This window comes from Drosophila tropicalis, unplaced genomic scaffold (genome assembly GCF_018151085.1).
Source record: "Drosophila tropicalis isolate 14030-0801.00 unplaced genomic scaffold, ASM1815108v1 contig_393, whole genome shotgun sequence".
Lineage (NCBI taxonomy): Eukaryota > Metazoa > Arthropoda > Insecta > Diptera > Drosophilidae > Drosophila > Drosophila tropicalis.
Genome location: NW_027172855.1, coordinates 2,073,003 through 2,096,231, shown reverse-complemented (window position 1 = coordinate 2,096,231; position 23,229 = coordinate 2,073,003). Strand labels below are relative to the sequence as shown.

Genomic DNA, 23,229 nt, shown 5'->3' with positions numbered 1-23,229 from the left:
TTACAATTTTTATTTTTCCAAAAATCTGTTTATATTCAGGGCACCAACAATATTTTTCGTCTTCAATCAAAACTAAAAGAAAAATCGCATAATTTTTCGATTCGCAAATTTAGCAAATCTTGCAAAAAAGGATTAGAATATTTTTAGAGAAAAGCTTTTACTAAGAAAGTAAATATTATTATTAGCTTTTGTTTGATTTTAGAAAAATTACTTTCCGTTGAATATGTTATCTTAACATTTTAATTGCGTGGTAGAAAATTTGTCAAACTTATTTTTGCTTAATAAACTATTAGATATGTTAAGTTGAGGATTAATTATCTTATATAGGCTTGCTTCAATATTTCCACGTTTATTTGGTTAATCTCCATTTTCAAAGTTCTAGAAATACATAGACTGAATTGCTTGCAAGTCCAATTTATCAGACATAACGATATGTAAAGAACTTTCGGCTCAATTTATCAAAATCACTATTCTACCATGTATAAGAATCAGTTGTGTTCTAAATGGAATGACAACATAGACATTAAAAATAGGCAACAAATCCTAATAAGACTAACCACATGGAGATTTTTTCGTACTACCTTTATCCTTATTATTTTACTACTAAATATTCACTTTACGATAAAGAAAGATAACAATACCGTTTCTGTTAAATATTTAGTTTTTAAATGTTAAGTCTGAATTCAGTCTTGATTGAGAAAACTTCATACTTTCAGTTCTTTAAAAAAGAGTTTAAAAATATTTAACGAGTTTGAGATTTGAAAGATTAGTTGGAAGCCATCTATTACATATCTTTGTATATGAGAGATTATTAAAAAATATTTGCTTGTTAAAGTTTTTAACTCATTTTGCATTTAAATTCGGTCATGTTTAATAAAGTATACGATAAATATTCTTAACAAGATTCAGATTCTAAAGTTTATTTTATACATACACAAAATCATTTTAATTTTTGCTTTAAAATATATTTAATTTCTTTATTGTAGGTTTTATTATTAAAAATAGACGCAAAGTATACTTAAAAAAGAACTAAGATTATGACTAAATTTTCTCTATTAAGGAATATACAATAATTTTGAATAGGTAAATAGGTACATAAAAACACATTTCAGTTGTTGTTGTGGTTGTTGGATTGATCGGGTTTTGCCTTCACATTTCTGAAGGAATATTACAATAAAGGAAAACAAAAACTATATTTTGGAAATTCGTTGTTTTTGTCTTGTTTTCTTTTCTCTATATGCCGTGTTGTTTAAGGAAAATAATACTAAAGTTCGAAAATGAAACAAATTCGAACAAGTAATAAATTCGAAGAATGAGTGAAGTTTTCCATTCGTGCAAAAGATAAGTAAGTCAAAGAAATGCTAGAAAATCTTGTAAAAGCCGAATTGGTTTATAGTTTATAGAATTTGTTGTTGCCTGTAATACTTTTCCATCAAATCATTTTTGAGAGCCAACAAATTTTAACTAAATAAGTAAATTAACTTAATTGTTAACTTCTCCTCTTGTTGCATCAGCGTCTCTCTTTCTTATCATTAAGTATTAGGATATTAATTATGTCTGTCTCACGCAATAATCACAGCAATAATTGTTGACTTTTTTTTTTTTTTTTTCTTGATTTTTGTTTCTCATATCTCATCTCTCATTTTTTTTATCTATAAAAAACGAAAGTTATTATAAACCTTGTTCGATTTCTTCTTCTAGTTTGTATATTCAAGTAGTTGTTATTATATTCTTGATGTTGACTGTGTGGGACATATATATTTGCCAGAGTTCCGAATATTTGCGGCATTGGCGGCGGGGCGGTGCAGGGCGGGACCACTTAAGTACGCATCGATTCGATTTAAGTGCAAGGATAGACCAATATAGATAGATATTCCCCTCTCAGTTGCCAAAATCATTTGGCCAAATAGGCTGCCTTCAATTGCTGATATTCCAAAATTCGTGCTACGCCATATTCCTGGAAAAAAATCGATATATGGTTAAATATTGTAAAAAAAAATAAATTTAAAAGATTTCATTACCTAAATTTCTTAAAATATTATTATTTCTGGCTATGGAAACTCAATTTTACTTCAATTCTGATCAAATAGTAGTTCAAAACTCAATCAAAACCAATTTATAGGAAATAATTGTTTTCTATATTCATCTCTAAGGAAATCTATTTAAATAAACTATCCATAAACTACACTCAGTTATTAGTTACCTGATCTATACTATGTAGTTTTATTACATCTATGATCTACAATCGGTTTTTTAAAAGCTTTTTCGAGCAATTTAAATAGATAGTAGTGAATAATATAAAATGAAAAATATGATAACATAAATATATATTAGGATTAAACTAAATCAATAACAATTCCGATTACATAAAACAAAGAATGGTTTCTATATTTTATGCCTTTTATTTTTTATTTACGTTATTCTGCATCCTTTTATTATTTAGTGTCTGAGCTACATTTTATATAGTCTATCAAATCTTTTAGTTTTAAGGCCATTTATCAGTTTTTAAATCGACTATGTACTAACAGCCAATAAAGGTATTGGATAAGTTGGTACTTATAGTTCACAATACATTTAAATTTCATAATTAGATATTCTTTATTAGATTATCTTTAATCTTCTTTGAAAGTACCATCAATCATTATTACTATAGACAATTTCTGCATCTTGCATTCTTATCAACTTACCCAATAACCAAACTCAATGGCTGATGTCACATTCACCACCGACCACAGACTCCAAAACAGATGAGAAAACATGGTGAAAAATTGTATTTCCCCATCGACTTGATCCAATTCCTCAACTGTGGGCTCGTAATTCTCATCATCGTGATATTTCTTCAAATAGTTGACGATAAAATCACGTCTCTGTTGCTCAGTGGCATATTGATGCTTGTAATGATGAAAGTATGGGAATTGTGGATTGGTATAGTCAAAGGTCCATTCAATGAAATGATTGGCCAAATCGAAACCACGATAATTATAGGCACAATATTCAAAATCAATGATAATAAGATCCGGCTCATTATCCAATGTGAAACTGGCATCCAGGGCAGAATCATCTGTTGTGTCCAGCTCGGCGCAGGGCGATGAGGCACGTGGCGATTTGCGGCTATATATAAATATGGGGTAGGGGTGGGGAGGAATTTTTCAATTAGTTACGATCGATTCAAATGGGTCTTACATGTTTGGCATGGATAACCTGTATTTTGTTTATATGTTTTTGTATTTTTCTATGGCTCTTTTTTACTGTATGTATTTTTAACTCAAATCACGACCGCAGCCAAAATTTTTGGGGCCATCTAGAATTGTAGGTAGTTTTAGAAAGCAATAGAACTTACAACTAATAAGAAATTATACTAGGCCAATCGGCGTATACAGTTAGTGGCCAACAAAATAACGGGTTAGGTGGTAACTAAATTCATTGCAAAAGCATGATTCTACTTACTTGACATCAGGCTCGGAGATATTACTATTGCCATCCAAACTATCACCCAATGTCTCATCAAAGTTGGATCTGCCATCAAAACGGAGAATAAACATACATAAGTAAAGTCGATGTTTTTGTTTTTGTTATTAAATTTACTTTACCTCAGACTACTTAACGAAATGCGCGGCGTTCGTTCACTCTGACCAGCCGTTGGCTGACGCAATAATATATTACCCTCTTGCAGATCGTTGTGACAAAAGACAACAGGATAAACACCTTTTTCGATCACTGATCTTAACCAAGCCATTTCCTTGACATAGTCAATGGTCCGCATTAAATCACGTTGCTTCTGCAAAACAGTTGAATTTGGTTTCGATTCAATTTTCCCCTTCACTATGCTATCCAAGCTGGCCAGCCAACGATTCATACAATTCCAGATCCAATCTGGTTCTTTTGACATTGGTATATTTAGGCTATGAATTTCACCCATTTTCTCGGCAATTTTCATTGATATGCGTGCCTCACCCATTTCCGTAGTGGCCAAAGAACGTGCCTAAGAAAAGAAAGAGTAAAGAGTAAGAGTTTGTATACAAAGGAGTGGTCTAAGGTTAACCACAGCACCATTACCTAAACATTTTTACTTAAGTTACTAAAGAAATTAAAGATAATAAAAAAGTGTTTATACAGGCGATCCTTTATTTGCCATTGCATTAAGCTTAATATGCTTTTTCACAAGAGACGGCGGCTTTTCCTCATGGGAGCACTTTACTTGGTGGGGGTTAACTAAGTATTAAGTTAGTTAAGGAAAAACCTGTAAAAGCAACACTTTAATACCTAATCCAGGATCACATAGGTTATTCTAATACTGTAATTTAAAAACTATTATTCAAGAACTATCTTTCACCTGATGTTCCAAAAATCTAGATTTCTTAAATGCTTTTCATACAGACTAGATTCAATTATAGACCGACTATAGGGGGTAATGGTAAAGCATAGTCTGCTGACTATGGAAACAGGCAAAGTCTTTTTTCTCGATCATAAAATTTGAGTATGCTGAATATGCATTATTTAACTACACACTATGTTTCAGGATGTTTACATATTAAATGATTATTGATTTGCTGATTGCGCTGTTTGCTTCTTTCATGTTAATTGAAGCCAAAAGCTCAATATATGTACTTATAATCTTTTGTTCTTTTATAGAAGATTATTTTTAAAATTATGGTAGATGTATTTGAAAGATCTTACACCTTCTTTGAACAAAGTTTTTATGGACTCTTGTCCTATTTCAAAACTCTATGTATAAACAAAAGAATCATTATTTACCTTCCCTATTTACAATAAGTTTGTTTACCATTCTTATTATCATTGCTTGTGCCTTTATTAAAAGTAAGTATCTATCAATGTTATCTGCTAGTATTCATCGATATTATCTTAAACTTTAATGATATCGAAGTAGCACCATCGCATAAGGGATATCGATAAATTAAGATGTTGTAAACAAGGTTGATCTAAACGTAAACCTGAGCGTAACTTATTAAAATACCGAATTTGGTCGAAATAATGAAGATATTCTTTATGCACACACTCAGCTCTAAAATTTACTTAACATATGGGATTACTGATATGTCAACGATAAATCTATTACTTACCGGTATATATTGCTCAATCCGTCCACCAGGAAATATGCCATGCAATTTAGGTCCGAAATTTCGTTCACTAAGCAATGCAAATACAACCGATTCGGTGATCATACTCTCCAGCGCATGATCGCCATGTGTCTGACCGTAAATACGCAGTAGAACCTGTTTTTTGTTATTTTGTTTTTAGTAGTAAATAGAAAAAGAAACTTAAATTATTTATTTTGCATATTGGTGTGGCACAATTTAGATGACCTACCTCACGCGGCTCTTGCTTGGGGGCGTGCAAACGTTTCAGTGAACTCGAATCGCCACTGTCGCTATCAAAACGTTGACGTTTATGTGCCTGCTTGGCGCTAATCGCCGCGTCGTCATCGTAATCAACCACAGGCGAAGCAGCAGCAGCATTTTTATGTCCCAATGAGGTCTCCTTTCTGTCCACCTTCAACGCATCCACAACCACCTCATCGCGTGTATACAGTTGGTTGCTATTCTTAGACAAAGTTGTGTTGCTGGCTATGACGTCTTTGGCCACGTTGACATTTGCCTGCAGCTGCTGTTCATCGAAGTCATCCAAGTCGGGCAGACTTACGTAATATAAAAAGTTAGATAGACCGCCGCTGTAAAGGGAAAACACAATATATAACTCAAGTTTCAGTTTGAATTTTATTTCATTTAACTACCCACCTGATGCGTTTTACTATCAACGACTCGGGGGTCACTACTTTCCAACGTCCGGTTAGGTAGTCACGGCAAATGCGTGCCGCTGCTTGGCGAATTTCCTCGAGAGTGGCCTAAATATCCGGCAAGAGAGTCAAAAAAAGAGAACAAGTTAGTTAGTTAAACTAGTAATAATTGACCAAACAAATTGTATACTAAACTGAAAAGGCCCTAGCATGTTTGTCGTGTGTCGTGCTAAAACGCAAATGCAAATAAGCCGAGTCGAGGGAGGTCACGTAAACCACTTTATTGATCTTTTGTTTTGGGGCTGTCAGGGTGAAATGGAAAAATATAACACGTGTAAAAGTACAAGGTCAGATTTTTTGTTTCTTAGGAAGCCTTCTAAAAGTCAAGTTATTTACTACAATTTAGTAATTTCTTCATCTTTCATTGTACTTAAATTGATCTCTCGATCAATTCAATTCAATTCAATTTTATTTCACGCTTTGTTATAAATACAGATTGTTTGTTTGTGAATGGTATCTTACAATATTTTAAGAGTTTAGACTAAGAAATAGGTCTTTTCTACTAGGATATTTATTTACATATTTAGATGACATATGACGTATGCGATGACATAACTATTAAGGGAAAAAGATCGATCGACGAGATCGATTCGTTAGTTTGTCTTCCCATCTGTCTTTATAAAAGCAATCTCCTTTGGCAATTTATAACTTACTAAAGCCAAGCTTGAGATATCATCTAGATTTTATAGAACTCAGCAAAATTATAGGACAAATTTAGTGTCAAAAGTCTACATTAAGAAAAAAATGGGTCCTTCTGGGTTCATTGTTAGGGTCATGTCAACATGCTTCTGAACGAATACTTAAAATGCATTAAACGTTTACTTTAACTTTTGGAATTGTCTAGTGGTGAAATGGGTCATAGAATAGAGCTGTGGGTTATTGAAGTTTTAACAGTTTAAAAGGTCTAAATATCGTTCTTTAAAAGAAACTTAAATTTCTTCCCTCGTGGATTTGCAACTGGTCCCCATAAATACGATTGTTTGGGTTCATAAAACTTACAATTAGTATTTACACATACATATATTTTGTAAACAATAAATATTTGTAAAATTAGTAAGTATTCGCAATGTGTATTATACATTAATGTAATATGTATGTAAAGAAGTCCAAAATTTATCGAGCATTATTCACCGAATTTGTTAGGAGCTAAATACTAAATTTAAGTTCTTGAGTTCTTTAGGGAAAATCAATCAATATATACATATGTGGCGTATTCTTATGTGGTTCTTTAGTACAAATGTGACATTCTACATATATACAAAGGGTCTTTTTAATCTTCAGGTAGCCTTCTGCAAATGGTAGTGATCAATAACATAAGAACCTACAAGGGTATACAAACTTCGATATAACTGAAGTTATTTCGTCCTTGTTTTGATTATGTATGTATAATACTTTTTTACTAATTTAAGCCGGCTTATAAAAATTGATAAAAGGTATTTAAATATTTTCAAAAACTTTATTACACAATTTGTATTATTTAAATACTATTTTTATCTATTTTTTCACACATTTACAACATAAGAAGTAAGAAGAACGTAGCTAAGACTAGCTAAAATTGTTACTTTGGCGTTAGCCGGCTTTTATTTTCTTTAATTTAAAAGAAGAATTTTCAATTTGAAATCATTTCACTAAAAAAAAACGTTACAACAAATATTTCGATGGGTCAATGCACTAAATTTGTTTACAAAAATTCAATTTGCCTTCCATTTTCATCATATATATGTATATTTAGAAAAATTTGTATATCGCGTATATCGTTAAACAGATGTACATACATATGTGTGTATTTATGTATGTATTTTTTTAACTTCTTACATTTCGTCGAAAATGTTGCCAAATTTGTTCATATTTACAACGTTTGCGTAGACAACAATTTCTGTCAATTTGTTGCACTTGCTGATGTTGCTGCTGTTGGCGATGATTTTTCTTATTTTTATTACTACGATTTCGTTGTCTCATACTATGAATATTTCAGTTTCTTCTTATTTTTTGCAAAAAATAAATTCAAATATATATATAAAATATATATATATATATATGGTGTTGTACAAAATCTAATTATATAAATGAGTCTAATATCAAAGGCACACAAGAAATTATAGTACAAAACAAGTCTTTTGTTGTCTCTTAAGAGAAAAATATATTGTTTATATGGTTTTCCCGTCGTTTGGTCGATATTTGTTGTTCACAGCTGGGCGGACAAAAACAAACTGAGTCATCGTCTCTTTTTTCGCCCTAGCAAAACCCTCAAGAGGTGGTGGTGGGAACTGCAATGCATCCTCTCTCTCTCTCTCTGTGAAAGAGAAATGCCTAAAGAAGAGAATTTAAGAAATGGCAAATCTTTGCTTTGCTTTCTATTGGCAAAATCTAGATTCTAGAAGGAAAAAATGGTGGGTTGCACCACCACCATTTAATCCATCTAACCACCCTCGACTGTCGACTGGTTGCTAAGGTCAACATATGGTTTTAAATAAAGCCATCTTGTTGCCATGTAGGTAGGTAAAATTATTGGATGAGATTTATGCCAGATGTTTTCATAATTACAGGTAGAAATAGTGGGAAACTTGTTTTTCTGCGGTGAAAAATTGTACTTGTAATTGGCTTCTAACATGCGGTTATTGGTTGTAAATCATCGATAAGATTCGTATAATGATATGTCTATAATCAAGTACCAACCACTGATTGATAAGCCTGTTATCTGGTTATCAACAAAAAAATTTCTTCTACCCCACGTGGGTCTAGTTTCGCTATGCCAAAAATTTAATTACGTTCGTTGAACTGTGAGAAAGATATGTTATCTACTCTCTGATAACCCATAAAAGGCGATATCATATATCTTTTGGCTTAAGGATCTTGTAAAAATACCTGAGTTTTCTTTTACATCAACCCCTTTTGGCTCTCACTCTCTCTCCGTCGCCTACTTATCCACAAAATCTACTCTCTTTGTTTAAATTTCACTCTCAACTTTCTCTTAGCCATTCCTTTTCTCTTTCTCCTCTCTTTTGGTTTTCAATGAGAAGTATGTAATTACGTTTTCGCAGTACTGCATTTCGTCAACCAATATAATTAATTTGCTATGGAAATCATATATAGAACCATATTCCACCCTTGAAATCAGAAAACGCAATAAATACCAATCGGTAAGTGTATGTCATATAAACCAGACACTGTAAATACTACAATTTTAGTTTATTGATTGCAAAATATTTCTTAGCTTACAAAATATTGATTTTCTAACTCATATAAGATTCAACGAATTCAGGACAGGGTCAGATATGTTTTAATATTTGGAATATAAAAAATTATATTCAGATTGTATGCCTGTAATATGATGGTTAATAATTCCAACCAAAGAAGTTACCTACATATGTCCATGAGGGGGTCTCGACGTTGTCACAAAATGTCACAAAATTTCAAAAAATATTCCTTCATGTGATTTGTGGAAGGTCCCAAAGGACCTGACAGCGACAAACCTTGGATAATTGTTCGAATTCGAATTTTAAGTAGGTTCTGTATTACAGGAATTTCGATTTATCTAGATTGGGCGCCATTCCAATGAATTTTAATAAGCGGAAATAGACTAAAAAGATGTTTAAGAAAAAAACTGCCAACTATAGTACCATAATACTAAAACATTTGTAAGCCGTCGTTGCCTTAAAACATTTGCCCCACTTCTTGAACTAAATTTGATTCAAATCTAACATGAATGTATGGATTAAAGTCTAAGGTCCATAGTTTCGCACAAAATAAATAAACCTTGAGTTTTAGATAAGGAAACAGTAGGACAACATATTTACAATTAATATTTAACATCATAATCACAGCTTACGCATATTTACATGTAATATTTAACAAATAATCTCCATTCAGTGGGCTATTAATAGATTATAAATAAACTAAAAGCCTTCTCATAGTATACATAATCTAAAAACTAAAAGAGAAACTTCCTGAACATAATTCCATGGAATTTTCCACGCAATCAATTTACAATGCAACGCAACATGAAAATCTTCCACTAAGATTGTTTACCAGAGCAAAATACGACAAAGACAAAGAGTTTCTTTGAGTCTTATCATTAAGTTCGGTTAGTGAATGGACTTGTTCAACTGTCTTATCGGAAAAGTAACACTTCTATGATGGTATGTGAATGCAAAATAAATGCAAAAAAAAGAACTTCAAAGCACGTGAACTCATTAAGGTCTTAAAAGGTGCCTAGACCTAGATACATATTTATGTACATAATATTAACTTATATATAGTCCTATATACACACATTTAATTAGATGTCGATAATTGAAAATTCAATTATATCAACAAAGACTTTTCGTAGGTAAATAGCAAAATTATATAGCATAGGTCTTTCTCTATCTCACGCTTATTTGATAGGCTGTTCCGGAGTACTATCAAAGGCAGCTGTCATTTGAGTTATCAGCAAACTATTTTATAGAGTGCTCAAGACTCAAGTCATTGCGATAACTTACATAACTATGTATATAAATTAACACATACAATAAAAGCTTAAAAAGTGCGTAAAGGCGCCAATAAAATCACATAGAAGATTAGAAATCTCACAAGAATCTTTTGCTACGTCGCAAAAAAACAAAAAAAAAAAAAGAAAAATTAATACTTTCCGAAATCAAACAAAAATCTGAAATAATTAGCTCTCTAGTTTAAGTTTATAATTATCGAAAAAACCCAAAAATTATTGTTATTACTTTATCGTTTTATATTCTGCAATGACTCAATGTTTGAACTGATAAAATTCCTTTCTCTTTTGATATATTGCGAACTTTTTGGTTCTTGATCTTTTTACTTTTATATAACTAGGTCGAATTTCGGACAAAAGTATTAAATAGGTCAGTTTTGGTTTAGTTGAACCAGCAAAAATTAAATGGAATTCAAGTCCTGCGTGTGGTCTAAAATTTTCGGCAGCTGATAACATTCTTTTTTTTGTTTTATAAAATCACAAAGAATTTTTTCAAGATTAGATTTAGATTGAGGCGACTAAGCAACTGAGTACTTCCTTCCTAGAAATAAACGCAGGTGCTTAAGATTTCAAGTAAATAGTATGAAAGTTATAAACAATTTAAAACAGGGACCGTAAATAATAGTTTTTGTCCTATAACTTATTCAATAAGTTTTTATGGTTGGAAAAAAAAACTTCTTTTATTAAGATCTCCTTAGTCAAAAGCTACAAATATTCGTTGCTCTTCCTTTAGGTCTTTTTGTATCTTGTTGGCATTTCGAATCATAAAACTTATTCTATGAATCTATATGTTCTTGACAGTTTTTCAAATGGTTGATTCATAAGCTGAAAAAACCAGAAAAAACGGATTCTTAAAGTAAATTATATTTAAGGGAACTATCAGTGACCGATTGACGCCATATAAGTGATACGGAGGCAAATCTGTTATCTCTTGACTGGTAATCATTTTAATTGGAAAATTCATTCAAAGCTCAATGTAAATATGGGTAATGGATGTTTTGTTTACATATACAATTTTATGATTAACGCGAAACCCACCCATTAAGCTTGTCAGTTTTTTTGTAGTCAATGACTATATACATATTTCACTTTCTATACTGTATAGTAGTAATCTGTTCAAGGCTTACAATCGTGACTTTGGGAATTACCTAAAACAGGCAATAACAATGTATTCCCAGAAAACAGATTAGTTCAGATTGTTTAATTAGAAGACACGTGACTTTTCAAGCATCAATAACCGCAAGTTATACGATCATATACCTGATATTTATGATGATTAAACAAGATAACTTCCACTTGTTACGTATTAGCACTATACTTATATAGACATACATACTAATATACACAGTCTAGCCTGTTTAGAATTTTACGCAAAAAGAAATATAATCGCAATACTCTATATGATTGCCCGATAAGCTGGTTAATTGTCGGCGGTCATACTGATGGCTAATTTTTTTTCTTTTCTCTATACAATGAAACTCAGCCAACAACATTGTATTGGAGTACCTTCCTAACCAGCAAACCCAACCGCAATCAACAAGAGAATGATAAGGTCTGAACGATTAGCAGAATGTGTGTGCGAGTAAAATCGCACGAAAACGTGGAATCATTAAATACATAAAGAAACGAGCAAATAATTGTTAAGGAATAATTGTTGAAAAACGAAATAAATTTGATTCATAATACTTAAATAAATTCATTTAATCTCATTAAAAGCTTATAAAAGCACCTAAAAAACCTGCAAAATGACCATTGACCACCAGATGTGCGCCTCCGCTTGAAGTTCATCGACAACATCTGTAGTCATAATTCGTTAGTAGCTATTATTTAATAATATTAGTTTAAGAGGTCATAAATCTCAAAGGCAAAGAGTTAAAAAAAACACAACAAACCCTATTTTATTGAAATTTTTGCTCAATATTTTATTCAATTTTAAAAATTTGCTAAATTGCGACTTCAGTAAGCGAATAAAAGCTATTATTCAAGAAAATTTAGACTTTAGATAAATTAAAATTAAATGGATTGAGAAAAATATTTCTTTACCAAAATAATTTTTATAAATTTTTGTTACATTTTTCTCAATCAATTTAATTTTAATTTACCTAAAGTCTAAAAAAGGTTTATACAATTTTAATCGACAATTTTAATACATTTTTTAATTTGTGTTATAAGCTAAAAAAATTAATTTTTTTTTTGATTCTACGACTTTGTTTTGAAATTTATATTTAATGAATGTTTAAAAATTTGTTTAATAATAATGGAAATAATTATCAAAATTAAATGAATCTGACCTTTGTTGACTAAAAATGTAGTCATCTGTTTTTAAATCACTATAATAATGCGGTCATAATTTGTTTTTCCCAAATAGAATAGATTTTCTATAAAATGGATCCCAGAGATCCATTTCCACTTGGAAAAACTATGTAAAAGCTCTTTGAAAAGTTTTGCACTTTTTCGAAAAATGAGTCATTCGGATAAGGAATACATAAGTATTCCACTAAGACCACTTTTTTTTTTTTTTAATCGCACATTGTTTTTTGCAGTTTGTTTAAACATTTGTACATATGTATGTACACTTTAATCGCGAATTGGTCAATGTGCAATAATCACAACAAACAAAAAATGAAATGTAAAAATAGGAAAGAAGCAAAAAAAAAACAGGTTTAAGGCGACGCTCAACGAAAAGTTTTCTCTGCTCTCCATTCTTACCATTTGCAAATTGGTTGACATCTTCTTTTAAGCACTGCACTTTTGTTCAGGTATATATGTATGTATGTATACTCCTCCTCCTCCTCCTACTTTTATTTATTCTTCTCTTCTCTCTGGATATTAATAACAATATTTCACAACAATTATAATCACATATGAGGCACTTGTACTTGAGAATTAACACACTTTTGACGTCACTTGGTAATAAATATATATATATGTATGTATATTTGTGTATGAATTGTATTATAAAAATTATGTACAGTATAAGTTTAGTTTATATTCAGCCTTGTTTATTTAACGGTTTCGTTTTTTTTTTCTCCTTTTTTCACTCTCTCACTGTGCGTTTTGTATTCTTGTTTTAAGTTTTTGCCGTTCTCACGTCCACTCACGAGTGCGTTTCAATTTCAACTGCCAACAATCTCCCGATCTCCGATCGGAAGCAATGTGGCTAAAGCTTTTTGATAACACAACAACAACAACAACCAAAACAGCACAAACCGGAGAGTCAGGAGAACTTTGACAGTGACGTAGTTTATATACCCTTGTCAAAAAAATATTTGGCCTATAACGAATTCGGTCAAAATTTTCGTCAAAAAGATTCAAACGGAAGTAGAAAAAATTCTTTATAAATTGAAGTTTTTTAATATTTTTTGGTCTTCAGAAATTTTATGAAAATAATTGCCTACGTTAGCTTAGTTTTCGCTTGGAAATTGAATATTATTTACTTTTCCAATAGAAATCCAATTTCTATGCAAAATTTTTTGCAACAAATTCTGCGCAGATTTTTTTTTACTCATATCAATTTTAAAATAATCAATAAGAAACTTGGAAAACAATTTTTTTTTAATTCCTTCATTTTTAAACATTTTTTTCTGCAGTTAAATTTTTAAATGTATACTTTTTTTTTAAATTTACTTTTTTGGGCTTTTATTATTTAGATAAATAATTGGTTTTTGAAATTTAAAAAAAGGAGAACAATATACTCTAAAAATTGATGAAAAACTTGTCAGTAAAATGCGTTACATTGAAAACTTTGATATGTAGTAAGTCAAGTTAATAAATTCATTATACGAAGTAATAAAGTTCTTCTAAGGGTAAATTTTAAATTTTACTTCACATCTATCTAAACATCTAAATTACATTGTTTTTATTTATATGCATACAAAAATATTGCACAAATCAATATACCTGATTGCTCTTGTATCTGTGGTAAATGAGAGACTTAATTTTTGCAAATTATTAACAATTCAGGGCTAAATGAATTGGAACAAAGTTCAGCATGTAAAAACTTGTATTAGTTTTCAGTTCTATGATTCTCACCCAAATTGTCTGTTATACTTAAATATGAATACTTTCAAAATAAAATTTTGAAAACATCAAAAGACAGTGGGGAAACCAGTTTTTGTTTACTGCATTTCTAGGTCAGAAGCCTAATCTATTGCGTTTCAAAAATATGTTTACCAACTAAATAAAAGCTTGTGGAAGTTTTCTAGAAAAATATCGTGTAAAGTGGCACGCGCACATATTATGCGATATTCACCAGCTGTAAAAGCTCAAGGGCTTTGACTGGGGAGAATATTGAACAGCTAATACAATTATTTCAAGGAAATATCAAAAGATTGAAAAGGTTTGGGCATATCTCTAAAAAACATCGACAATTTATCACATAAAAGACAACAGGATCATATTATTTATATTAATAATATATTAAAACAAATCTTAAAATCTAATTTAAACTTTACGATGGGACTATGATTTTAAAACATTGTCATAATTTTTTTAAACAAAGAATAATGATAATAAGGCAGGTATTTTTTCACGTTATTTAATGGTTTTAAAAGCCAGTCAGAATAATGTTTTATATTTGGAAAAATACATTTAACGTATATATTTTTTAGGTTTCTAATATGGTTTTGGTTTAGTTAAGTAACTAACAAATTTTGTTTCCCCAAATAAACTATTTTCTAATGTTAAAAAAGAAAAAAAATGATTTAACAAAATTTTTAATTTGTTTCTGCAAAAATTAAAAAATACGTTGCGCTAACAGCACAATGTTAAAAAAGAGCAAGTGGCAACGCTATTCAGTTGGTTTTACAACACTGAATTGCTGAAGTAACATTTAAATATCTTGGCGCTCTTTGTCGGTTTTTTGTTAAATGTTTATGATTCCACAAACTATTGGTTTTATAGTTATAGGTTCCTTATAGTTAGTCGCCTGTTCTTAATTTATTGTTTTGGTGATTATTTATGCAATACACCAGAGAGATGTTTGCATTTGTTTTGTTTTGCGATCGTGTGCTTTGTGTTGGTAACGGATATTACTTTTGCTCATAACCTCAATTTTTCAATTTTATTTCAATTATTCTAGATAACCTTACTTTTTAAACTTTCTAGAAAATGACTCATTTAAAAATTTCCAAAAAGCTTTTAATATGATTCACAGCCAAATTTGATGGCACTGTATGTGCTGAGTCCGAGGAGTGTTGCCATTGCCCGTATGAGTAAAAGAAAAACCAAAAAGCGACAACACTGTTGCCTCAGGGCATTCCCCTAAGCCACAGGTTAGGTTTACAAGTTATTTCTAGAAACGGGCGCCAGAACGCACGCACCTAAGCTGAACCTCTCAGCCCAAGGCCCCCACTTTATAACCAAAGACAATAAAATACATAATTTTACTTTGTTTTTCTTTTTCGTTTTTTGTTTGTTCTTCTTTCATTTTTTATTTGCTTTTTTGAATGTTCTCGAATGTATGTATGTACTTAATGCGTGTGTTTCTGTTCATTGTTGCTGTATTTGATTTGAGAAGTTTGTGTTACAACAAAACTTTTGCTTTTAGGCATTTTTGCTATTCTCTTCTTTTGTGTTTTGGCGAGTGGGTTTTGAAAAAAGATTTTTCATTCTTACACACATTTCTGTTTTCTAGCTTACGTCAGGCGCGTCAGCAAGAAAACAGAATTTGTTGTAGTTGCTTGAATTGATATATGTGTTGTATGTATATATATATAACTAATTATATATGTATAATTAAATGCTTGGAGAATCCCTGCAAAAGGGAGGACACAAACCGTAATTAGTAATCCAATAGATTAATAAAATGAAGAAAAAAAAAACTAATAATTAAGAACAGTTAATTAAATCGATCAAATTGAAATTGTACATTTTCGGAATATGAATATATTTCGGTTTTTTCAAATCTAACCCCAAAAAGTTGCTTTTGTCCTCAAATTCTTCTCTTATTTTCTAGCGTGTCCAGAGAATTCGATTTATCTTTTATTTTGTCATCTTCGTTTGTTTCCTTTTTATTGTTTGTTTTTTTCTTTAAGTATGAAATGCGTTGTTTTTTTTTTTTTTTTTTGAAATGTTTGCTGTTTTTTTTTGTGTTGTTGAGTTTTGTGTTTTCTTTCGTTTTTTTTTTTTTTTTTTTTATATATAAATATATTCCATATGTAATATAGAAATTCCATACAATAAAAATTAAAAAGAAATATTCTTAAAAATGACGAAAAAAATTATTACTCTTTGCTTATATAAAGGATTGTGTTTGTTTGTTTGATGTTGTTGTTGCTTTAATTATTTTAATTATTAAATTTGACGCGTTTCTGTTTCCTTTTTTGTTTACAACTTTTCTTTTTATATACTTTCTTTATTTTGTTTTTGTTTGTTTTCTTTTTTTTTTTTTTTTTTTTGCTTAAAACATAGAGGTTTGCATCTTACTTTTCGCTTATATACTTTTTTTTTCTTCTTTTTCTCTCTTTAAAGTTAAGGTTTTTTGTTGTTGTTGTTGTTTTGTTGTTGTTTAAGTAAATGATAATGGATTTCGTTTTGTTGTTGCTGGTTGAATTGTTGTTAGTATTAGACAGTATCAGACAGAGAAGTGTAGAAAAAGAAAGATGATTGACAGTAGAAGAATCAAGAAATGACAAGGATTTTTTTTCAAAAAAGAATCGCGAATTGAATTTTCGGTACCCGGTTTCTATAATTCTTTTTAATGCTGCGACGACAACGGTTACCCATTTCGGGATTATTTTTAAATTAGAGATTTTTCTTGTTTTTGGAATTTTTTCTTTGCGTATTTCTTTCTTTTTCTTGTCAGCCAAATTAGAACGTTTGGCTGACAGCAGACGAGGAGAGTCATAATTGTTTTTGTTGTTTCTTCGTTTTTTTGTTTTATTAGATTTTGTGTTTTTGTTGTTGTTGTTGTTGTTAGTAAGTAGTAATATATTTATGTGTAGAAGTTTGTGTGAGAGGAGGAGCTTATGCTTTTAGGCAGCCACTTCGCTAGCCTCAGCACCATTTTGAACTTCATCCTTTGTGCTGGCGGCATCATCCAGTTTCGCCTTCTTTTCTGGTGTGGCAACGGCCTCATCGGCTTTGGCAGCGGCCTCATCAACCTTTCGCTTTACAGCTTCAGCGGCGGGGGCATCTAAAGGTTGGCGGAAAAGCAAAAACCGAAAAAGAATTTAAGTTAATTACATGCTTAGATTTAGAATAAGAAGTTTTCTTTCACGTTTGTTGATCTAATGATAGGTTATTTATCTTTAACTATTACAAATGTATTTGGAATATTAAGCGAATGGTTCATTTTGTATCAACAATCAGTGACTGGGGGAATTGGGGGTATAACTCACCTGTTGAGTCACCGTTGGCTGCCTCTTCAGCTCCATTCTCAACAGCAGCTGCTTCGCTGGTTGCCTTGGCCTCCTCAGCAGCGGGCGCAGACTCTTCCTTCTTTTCATCGGCAGCAGGTTTGGATTCATCGGCCTTTGCCTTCTCACCATCGGCAGCATCGGCGGCGGGGGCGCTATCAGCAGCGGCTGCTTCAGCGGCGGCAGCACCATTTTCCTTCTTGCTGCTTGCTTCCTCATCGGCGGCGGCACCGTTCTCTGTGGCTGGTTTCTCAGCTGCTGCTGGTGTTGCTGCTGCTGCATCATCGGCAGCAACGGCATCCTTTTTCACAGCATCTACTTCCTCAGCGGCAACCTTCTCCACAACAGGGGTCTCACTGTAGTAATTAAAAGTAAAAAATAGAAGAACAAACAAAAAAATAAATACAAATGAATTACATTTACACTATAATAACATCTTGGAAATTTCATAAATTTTTGCAAATTGCTTTCAAAAAAATCTCAACGAAATTCATAAAAATTTTCCATTCCTCAGAGCAAAAGCAAAGAAAGACCGGCAAAGCAGTGTCTACTTCCATGCAACCCCCACTAAAAGCAGCGCGCGCTCTCACACACACTCAAAGTAATAGATACACGAGGGTTTCTATTAATATTTCTGGCCTACAAAATTTAGATATAGTCCAACACCAAAGTGCCAATATAAATAAATACGGCCTACTTTTAGGAAGCTTTCCATTTACGCGCCAAACTTTATCTGACAACATTTTATGTTGAGCTAGCCCAAGAATTCAAGTGGAAACCCTCGTACTAACAACTACAAAGCATTGTTGTAACATCTGCCAACGCCGGCGACGCCGCCGCCGTCGTCAAACGTCGCTGCCCTCTGAGAAAATGATAAATGGGAGCAACAACTCGTGGAAACTGCGACGCAAAAGAAATACAAAAAAAAGGTGAGCGTGCGTTGCCATATAAATTTTTTTTCTTTTCTTTTTTATACATAACTCGCTTATGTACCATACATACATATGTATAAGAGAGATGCTTGCAGACTATGTGCAAAAAAGAAGCACGACTTGTTCGAAAAAAAACTGGTTTTTTATGCGGTAAGCATTATATGGTTGTCTCGCTTGCACTTCGTTTTGCCGCTATATGCAAGGCGCGCGCGTCACGTAGCATTAAGGAAAGAGCCCATAATCGTGTCTCTCTCTAACTGCATGCACAAAAAGGAAGCGGCAAAAATAACGGTCAAAAACCAGACACCCACTATGCGGCTTATATCTAACCCCCCGCCCCCATTCTTTGCACAACCTAAGACAACACACACAGACAAAAGGTATTTTAACAGTTCTCTCCTTCTTTTCGTTTTCTCTCTATTCTCCTACCACCACCTTTTCCAAAAAAGAAGTTGAAAGAAGTACTAAACAAAAGAAAACCCTAAAAAGTCTGCTAAAAACATGAGCGTTTTTCGCTGCTATGTGATTATTTTAAGCAATGACAAAATAATACCTGGAATAAAAACGAAACGAAAAAAAAACTTGAGCAACTCATTAGCACAAACAAGCAGCAAGACAGAGAAGGCGAGAGAGAGCGAGAGCTAAAGGTAGGTAAGGTAGTAAGCAGGGAGTCGGGCGGAAAGCAAACAGACACAGCACAAGAAGTTAATGCCAAGCTTTGAGCTTTAAACAAACGGACAGCTGAAAAAAAGAGCGGCAACTTAAATGCGAATGCTATACACACTTTTGCACATACATACATACATAAAATTTTTGCGCACTCCGCTTTGCACAAAAAGACACATCCATACAAATATATGTGTGTATACATATAGATGTATATACTCAACACATTACTTCTTTGCCCAACAACAAGCACATGCCGCCGTCACCGCCAACAAAAAATTTACTCTCTGCCGCCGTTAACGTCGCTGCCGCGCCGTCATCGTTTGCCGGCCGGAGAGTGAGCGAGATCGACTTAGGACGCCGCGCCAAATTCAACGGCGTCGTTTTTTGCGCGCACATTTGAATTGCCCAAGTGGAAGCGAGACGACTACTTGAAAACCAGCTTTTGCGTATATAGACACAGAGGGCCGAAAGAAATTCAAAAAAAAGAAAATTTTTCCAAACCGTTGCAAATAAGAACATGGCAGAAAAAATGCACAAATTGTTTAAACAAAATACTCAAAAGCACACTTGCACACACACACAGATGTAGTATTCACAAAGGCACTAAACATTTTACTTATTATTTTTGTCGATATCTATCTACATTACTCACTTTTTTTGCTCAGCCACATCAGCCATTTTGTTTTACTGTTGGTTTTTCAAAAAGCGAAGCGCGTAAAACACGTTTAAGAGGGGATTTGCTTTAAACGAAGCTTTTAAGATTGCCGGGCAAAAATCGACACGTTGTAAACGGAACAAACAAATTTTAGCAAATTTTATAAATTTGTGCAATCTGTATGTGTGTATAGCAGCTTCTTTTTTGCTTTCAGAATCGCTGGGTATTTATTCCTTTTTTATTTGCTTTTTCAGTTGCTGTACACAGAAGGAGAACGTCCACACAGTTACGCAGAAAAACGCCGAATGAGAGAGCAGCGAGCACCGTTGCGGCTTTTAAAGCGGTCCGCTCTAGTGTTGATTAAAAATACCAGTTCATTTGCTAAAATCGTTAGGTCGTTGGTAGAATCATGGATCTATTCATTTTACAAGATTGGCTTAATTGATTGCACAATTAAATGAAATTTGACTTCTATTTGTATATGCTAATCGCCAACTTTTTTAAATTCTTTGTGTGTAATGGGTTATTAAATTGTAAACACAAAAGACATTAAGAAAAAGGTGGTTCTTTTATGTTAACAATTGCTTTGCTTACTAAAATATTTGTGTTCAAGTTGTTTATTATTAATTTGCGAAGTTCCTTTAAATAATTTATCCATAATGGTATTATGTAAATTTATATTTATTACCATTTATATTTTTAAATATGACTAACTAAGTTGAATATCATATATGTATGTATGCATATATTCAATGAGAAAAAGAACTAGTTAACACTTTCCCGCTCCATAATTGTAGGAACTAGTTTGCATTCTTCAACACTTTTTCGCTCTCTGTGAGAGCAAACCAAATCCAGAGAGAGAGGGAGAGATAAAATAACCGCCAGACAGAGAGAGCTCGCGAACGAGAGAGAAGCCGGTTGCACTCTCTGAGAGCAACAGAGATGGACAAATAGTAGGTGAATTATTCAAAAAGAGACGCAAATTTAATACATAAACACATACATTTGTATATACAGATTTCATACATACACAAATATACGTACATATGCATATGTATGAGCCAAATGTGTAAAAAGTACAATAATAATAAAAGCCGTATTTGAGATAAACCCAATACAAATACGATTTAATTAATAAATAATAATTCGCTATCACCGTGACTTAAGTAGTCACAGTTATGCTCAACTCTAATACGCTGATACATACATACAAACATATGTAGGTAAAAATGAGAGCCAAGTTGTTAAACTATGCACAAAACATGAAAATTTCTAATTAAATTAAAAAAAATTGGCGAATAATTTGCAAAACATGTTCAAAATGCAAACAAACACATGCATTTGTATATGTATGCATGTGGGCATATTCCTTTTCTTTGGAAAGCGCGCGCTTACAACATATAATTCAGCTTCTCCGTTTAACCTTCTGTTCTGGGGGATTTATCCAGGTAGCAGGCAGGTAACTAAATGAGGGGAAACTGAAACGAATGGATTTAAAGGTAGCATCACGTGCCATTGTGCATGTCCTAGGATTAGTTATTCCTGTAGCAGGAACCAAAATGAAATAGCTGAGATGACAGATGTTTTAAACAATCTTACAAGATGCTATACGACAGCTGCTACTTTCGAAAACAAAAACTTTCTAGTCAAATCTAATCAGTTAGCAAAATGAGAATATTAATTTTCGAAAATGTTTCAATATTGAACATATTCGAACAAAAACAAGTCTCTGAATGGCTGCATTTTCTGATCTATTTGTATTTCGATAATCAATCAAAATTGCAACCGCCTTGCATGTTTTTTTTTTTGTTGTTCGGAGCCAAGTTAGGTGTACATATATACATATGTACATACATATGTATGTATGTATGTGTGTGTCAGTTTCAGGTAAAACATTCTGCCGCTGTTCCGGATGATCATTGTGCGGGTCTAGAGAATGTTGAAGTAAAAGGTTATCGCTGCTTAGATGCTTTATTGCCTGACAATGAATATAGAACACATGCCCTTCGAGAAAAACAAAATGCACTCGGCACAAAACTCCCGCCGTTTTTCTCTTTTCTTTTCATTTGAGTGAAAGCAGAAATGTTATTCAAGCAGTTGTAAAAACAAAAAAAAAAAGGTAAGAAAATTCTAGTTTCTTAAATTTGCATTGAATGTTTTTCGTTGGTTTTTTTTTTTGTCAGGTGATAACCTTGAGATATATTCGAATAGTCAATACATACATATACATATGTACATACATACATAGATGTATATTATTTGCATTGCCAAGTTTTTATGAATGAGTATGTTGTAAAATTCTCATTTTAAGAACATTTTCATGAATTTTTGAAATAGTGGAACAACTTTTTTGAGATTCTAGGAATGTTCTATTCGAATTTTACATGAATTTTAGTTAAGTTTCATATACTCGAATCTGAATATTTGCAAAAAAGATCAGGTTTGCTTGAATCAATCTCCTCAATGATAAGAACTCTTTTTACTGTATTACACTATGTATTTTTAATCCGAAATCAATTAATTTAAAAATATATAGTCGCTTTTAGTTCAGTTGAATTTAAAATTCCAAATCAGAGTATAGGAGTAATCGTTATATTGGCAGATGTTGAGTGATAAACACATTTGGCATACTAGTTTTTTCTTACTATTATCCTTTAAAAGTTATTATACTTTAATTAAACAGTTTAATGTAAAGATTATAAGCGATCGTTTCACAATTATTACACAGTATTTTTAGATACACATATTATTTCAACATTGAATAAAATAAAAATTCAATGAAATGTCTTTATTCCTTATAATCAATCATTTGGAAGCGTCAATCTCGCGCAAAAAAACCTATATTGTGGTTAAGGTGGCCATAAAAATGAAAAACAGAGATCATTCTCTTTAAAGACAGTGTTGAAATAAAAAATAATAAACATATTTCTTTACCCATAAAAATCATGTTTTCAGTTGTAATCCAACTTCTTCGACATAGAATTAGTTATGTATGTATATAAGAGAGGATGATATCTAATGTGATCTTTGTATTTGATATCACAAATATTTTTTCGATAAAAAGTTTATGTATGTATTTATGTAGATGTATGTATGTATGTATGTTTTTATGTTTATGTTTAAAATTTACCAAAAATAGAAATAAATAAATCAGGTGCTATAATTTTGTTTAAGTATTTTTAAAATTCTAAACAAGTCAATTATAAATTGTGCAGATACATACATATGGATCTTTCATTCATTTTTGGGTACATACAGTGGCAGCAATAAATTTGAGACATACCGTTTTTTGATTGTAAGTTCTGATATTCGAT

The 23,229-nt window shown here is 31.9% G+C and overlaps 2 protein-coding genes across 4 annotated transcripts; both read right to left on the bottom strand.

Annotated features, from left to right (window-relative positions):
• Positions 1 to 943: 943 nt before the first annotated feature.
• Positions 944 to 13,416, bottom strand: LOC137572903 (choline/ethanolamine kinase). Of its 3 annotated transcripts, none has more exons than XM_068284757.1 (8): positions 13,011 to 13,416; positions 5,757 to 5,863; positions 5,329 to 5,689; positions 5,082 to 5,234; positions 3,591 to 3,982; positions 3,448 to 3,516; positions 2,688 to 3,111; positions 944 to 1,957 (listed from the first exon to the last, which is right to left on the bottom strand). In XM_068284757.1, the coding sequence occupies exons 1-8, from the start codon at positions 13,029 to 13,031 to the stop codon at positions 1,895 to 1,897; spliced, it is 1,590 nt and encodes a 529-aa protein (XP_068140858.1). In that variant the 5' UTR covers positions 13,032 to 13,416; the 3' UTR covers positions 944 to 1,894. The 3 variants fall into 3 exon arrangements, with proteins under 3 accessions (XP_068140858.1, XP_068140857.1, XP_068140859.1); XM_068284756.1 differs by lacking the exon at positions 13,011 to 13,416 and adding an exon at positions 7,631 to 7,790; XM_068284758.1 differs by lacking the exons at positions 944 to 1,957; positions 2,688 to 3,111; positions 13,011 to 13,416 and adding exons at positions 3,127 to 3,301; positions 7,631 to 7,793.
• A 2,748-nt stretch (positions 13,417 to 16,164) lies between these two features.
• On the bottom strand, positions 16,165 to 20,224 carry Df31 (Decondensation factor 31). The gene is made up of 3 exons (XM_068284491.1): positions 19,913 to 20,224; positions 17,642 to 18,015; positions 16,165 to 17,436 (listed from the first exon to the last, which is right to left on the bottom strand). Exons 1-3 carry the CDS (start codon positions 19,936 to 19,938, stop codon positions 17,276 to 17,278), a joined length of 561 nt encoding a protein of 186 aa, XP_068140592.1. The 5' UTR covers positions 19,939 to 20,224; the 3' UTR covers positions 16,165 to 17,275.
• Positions 20,225 to 23,229: the final 3,005 nt, after the last annotated feature.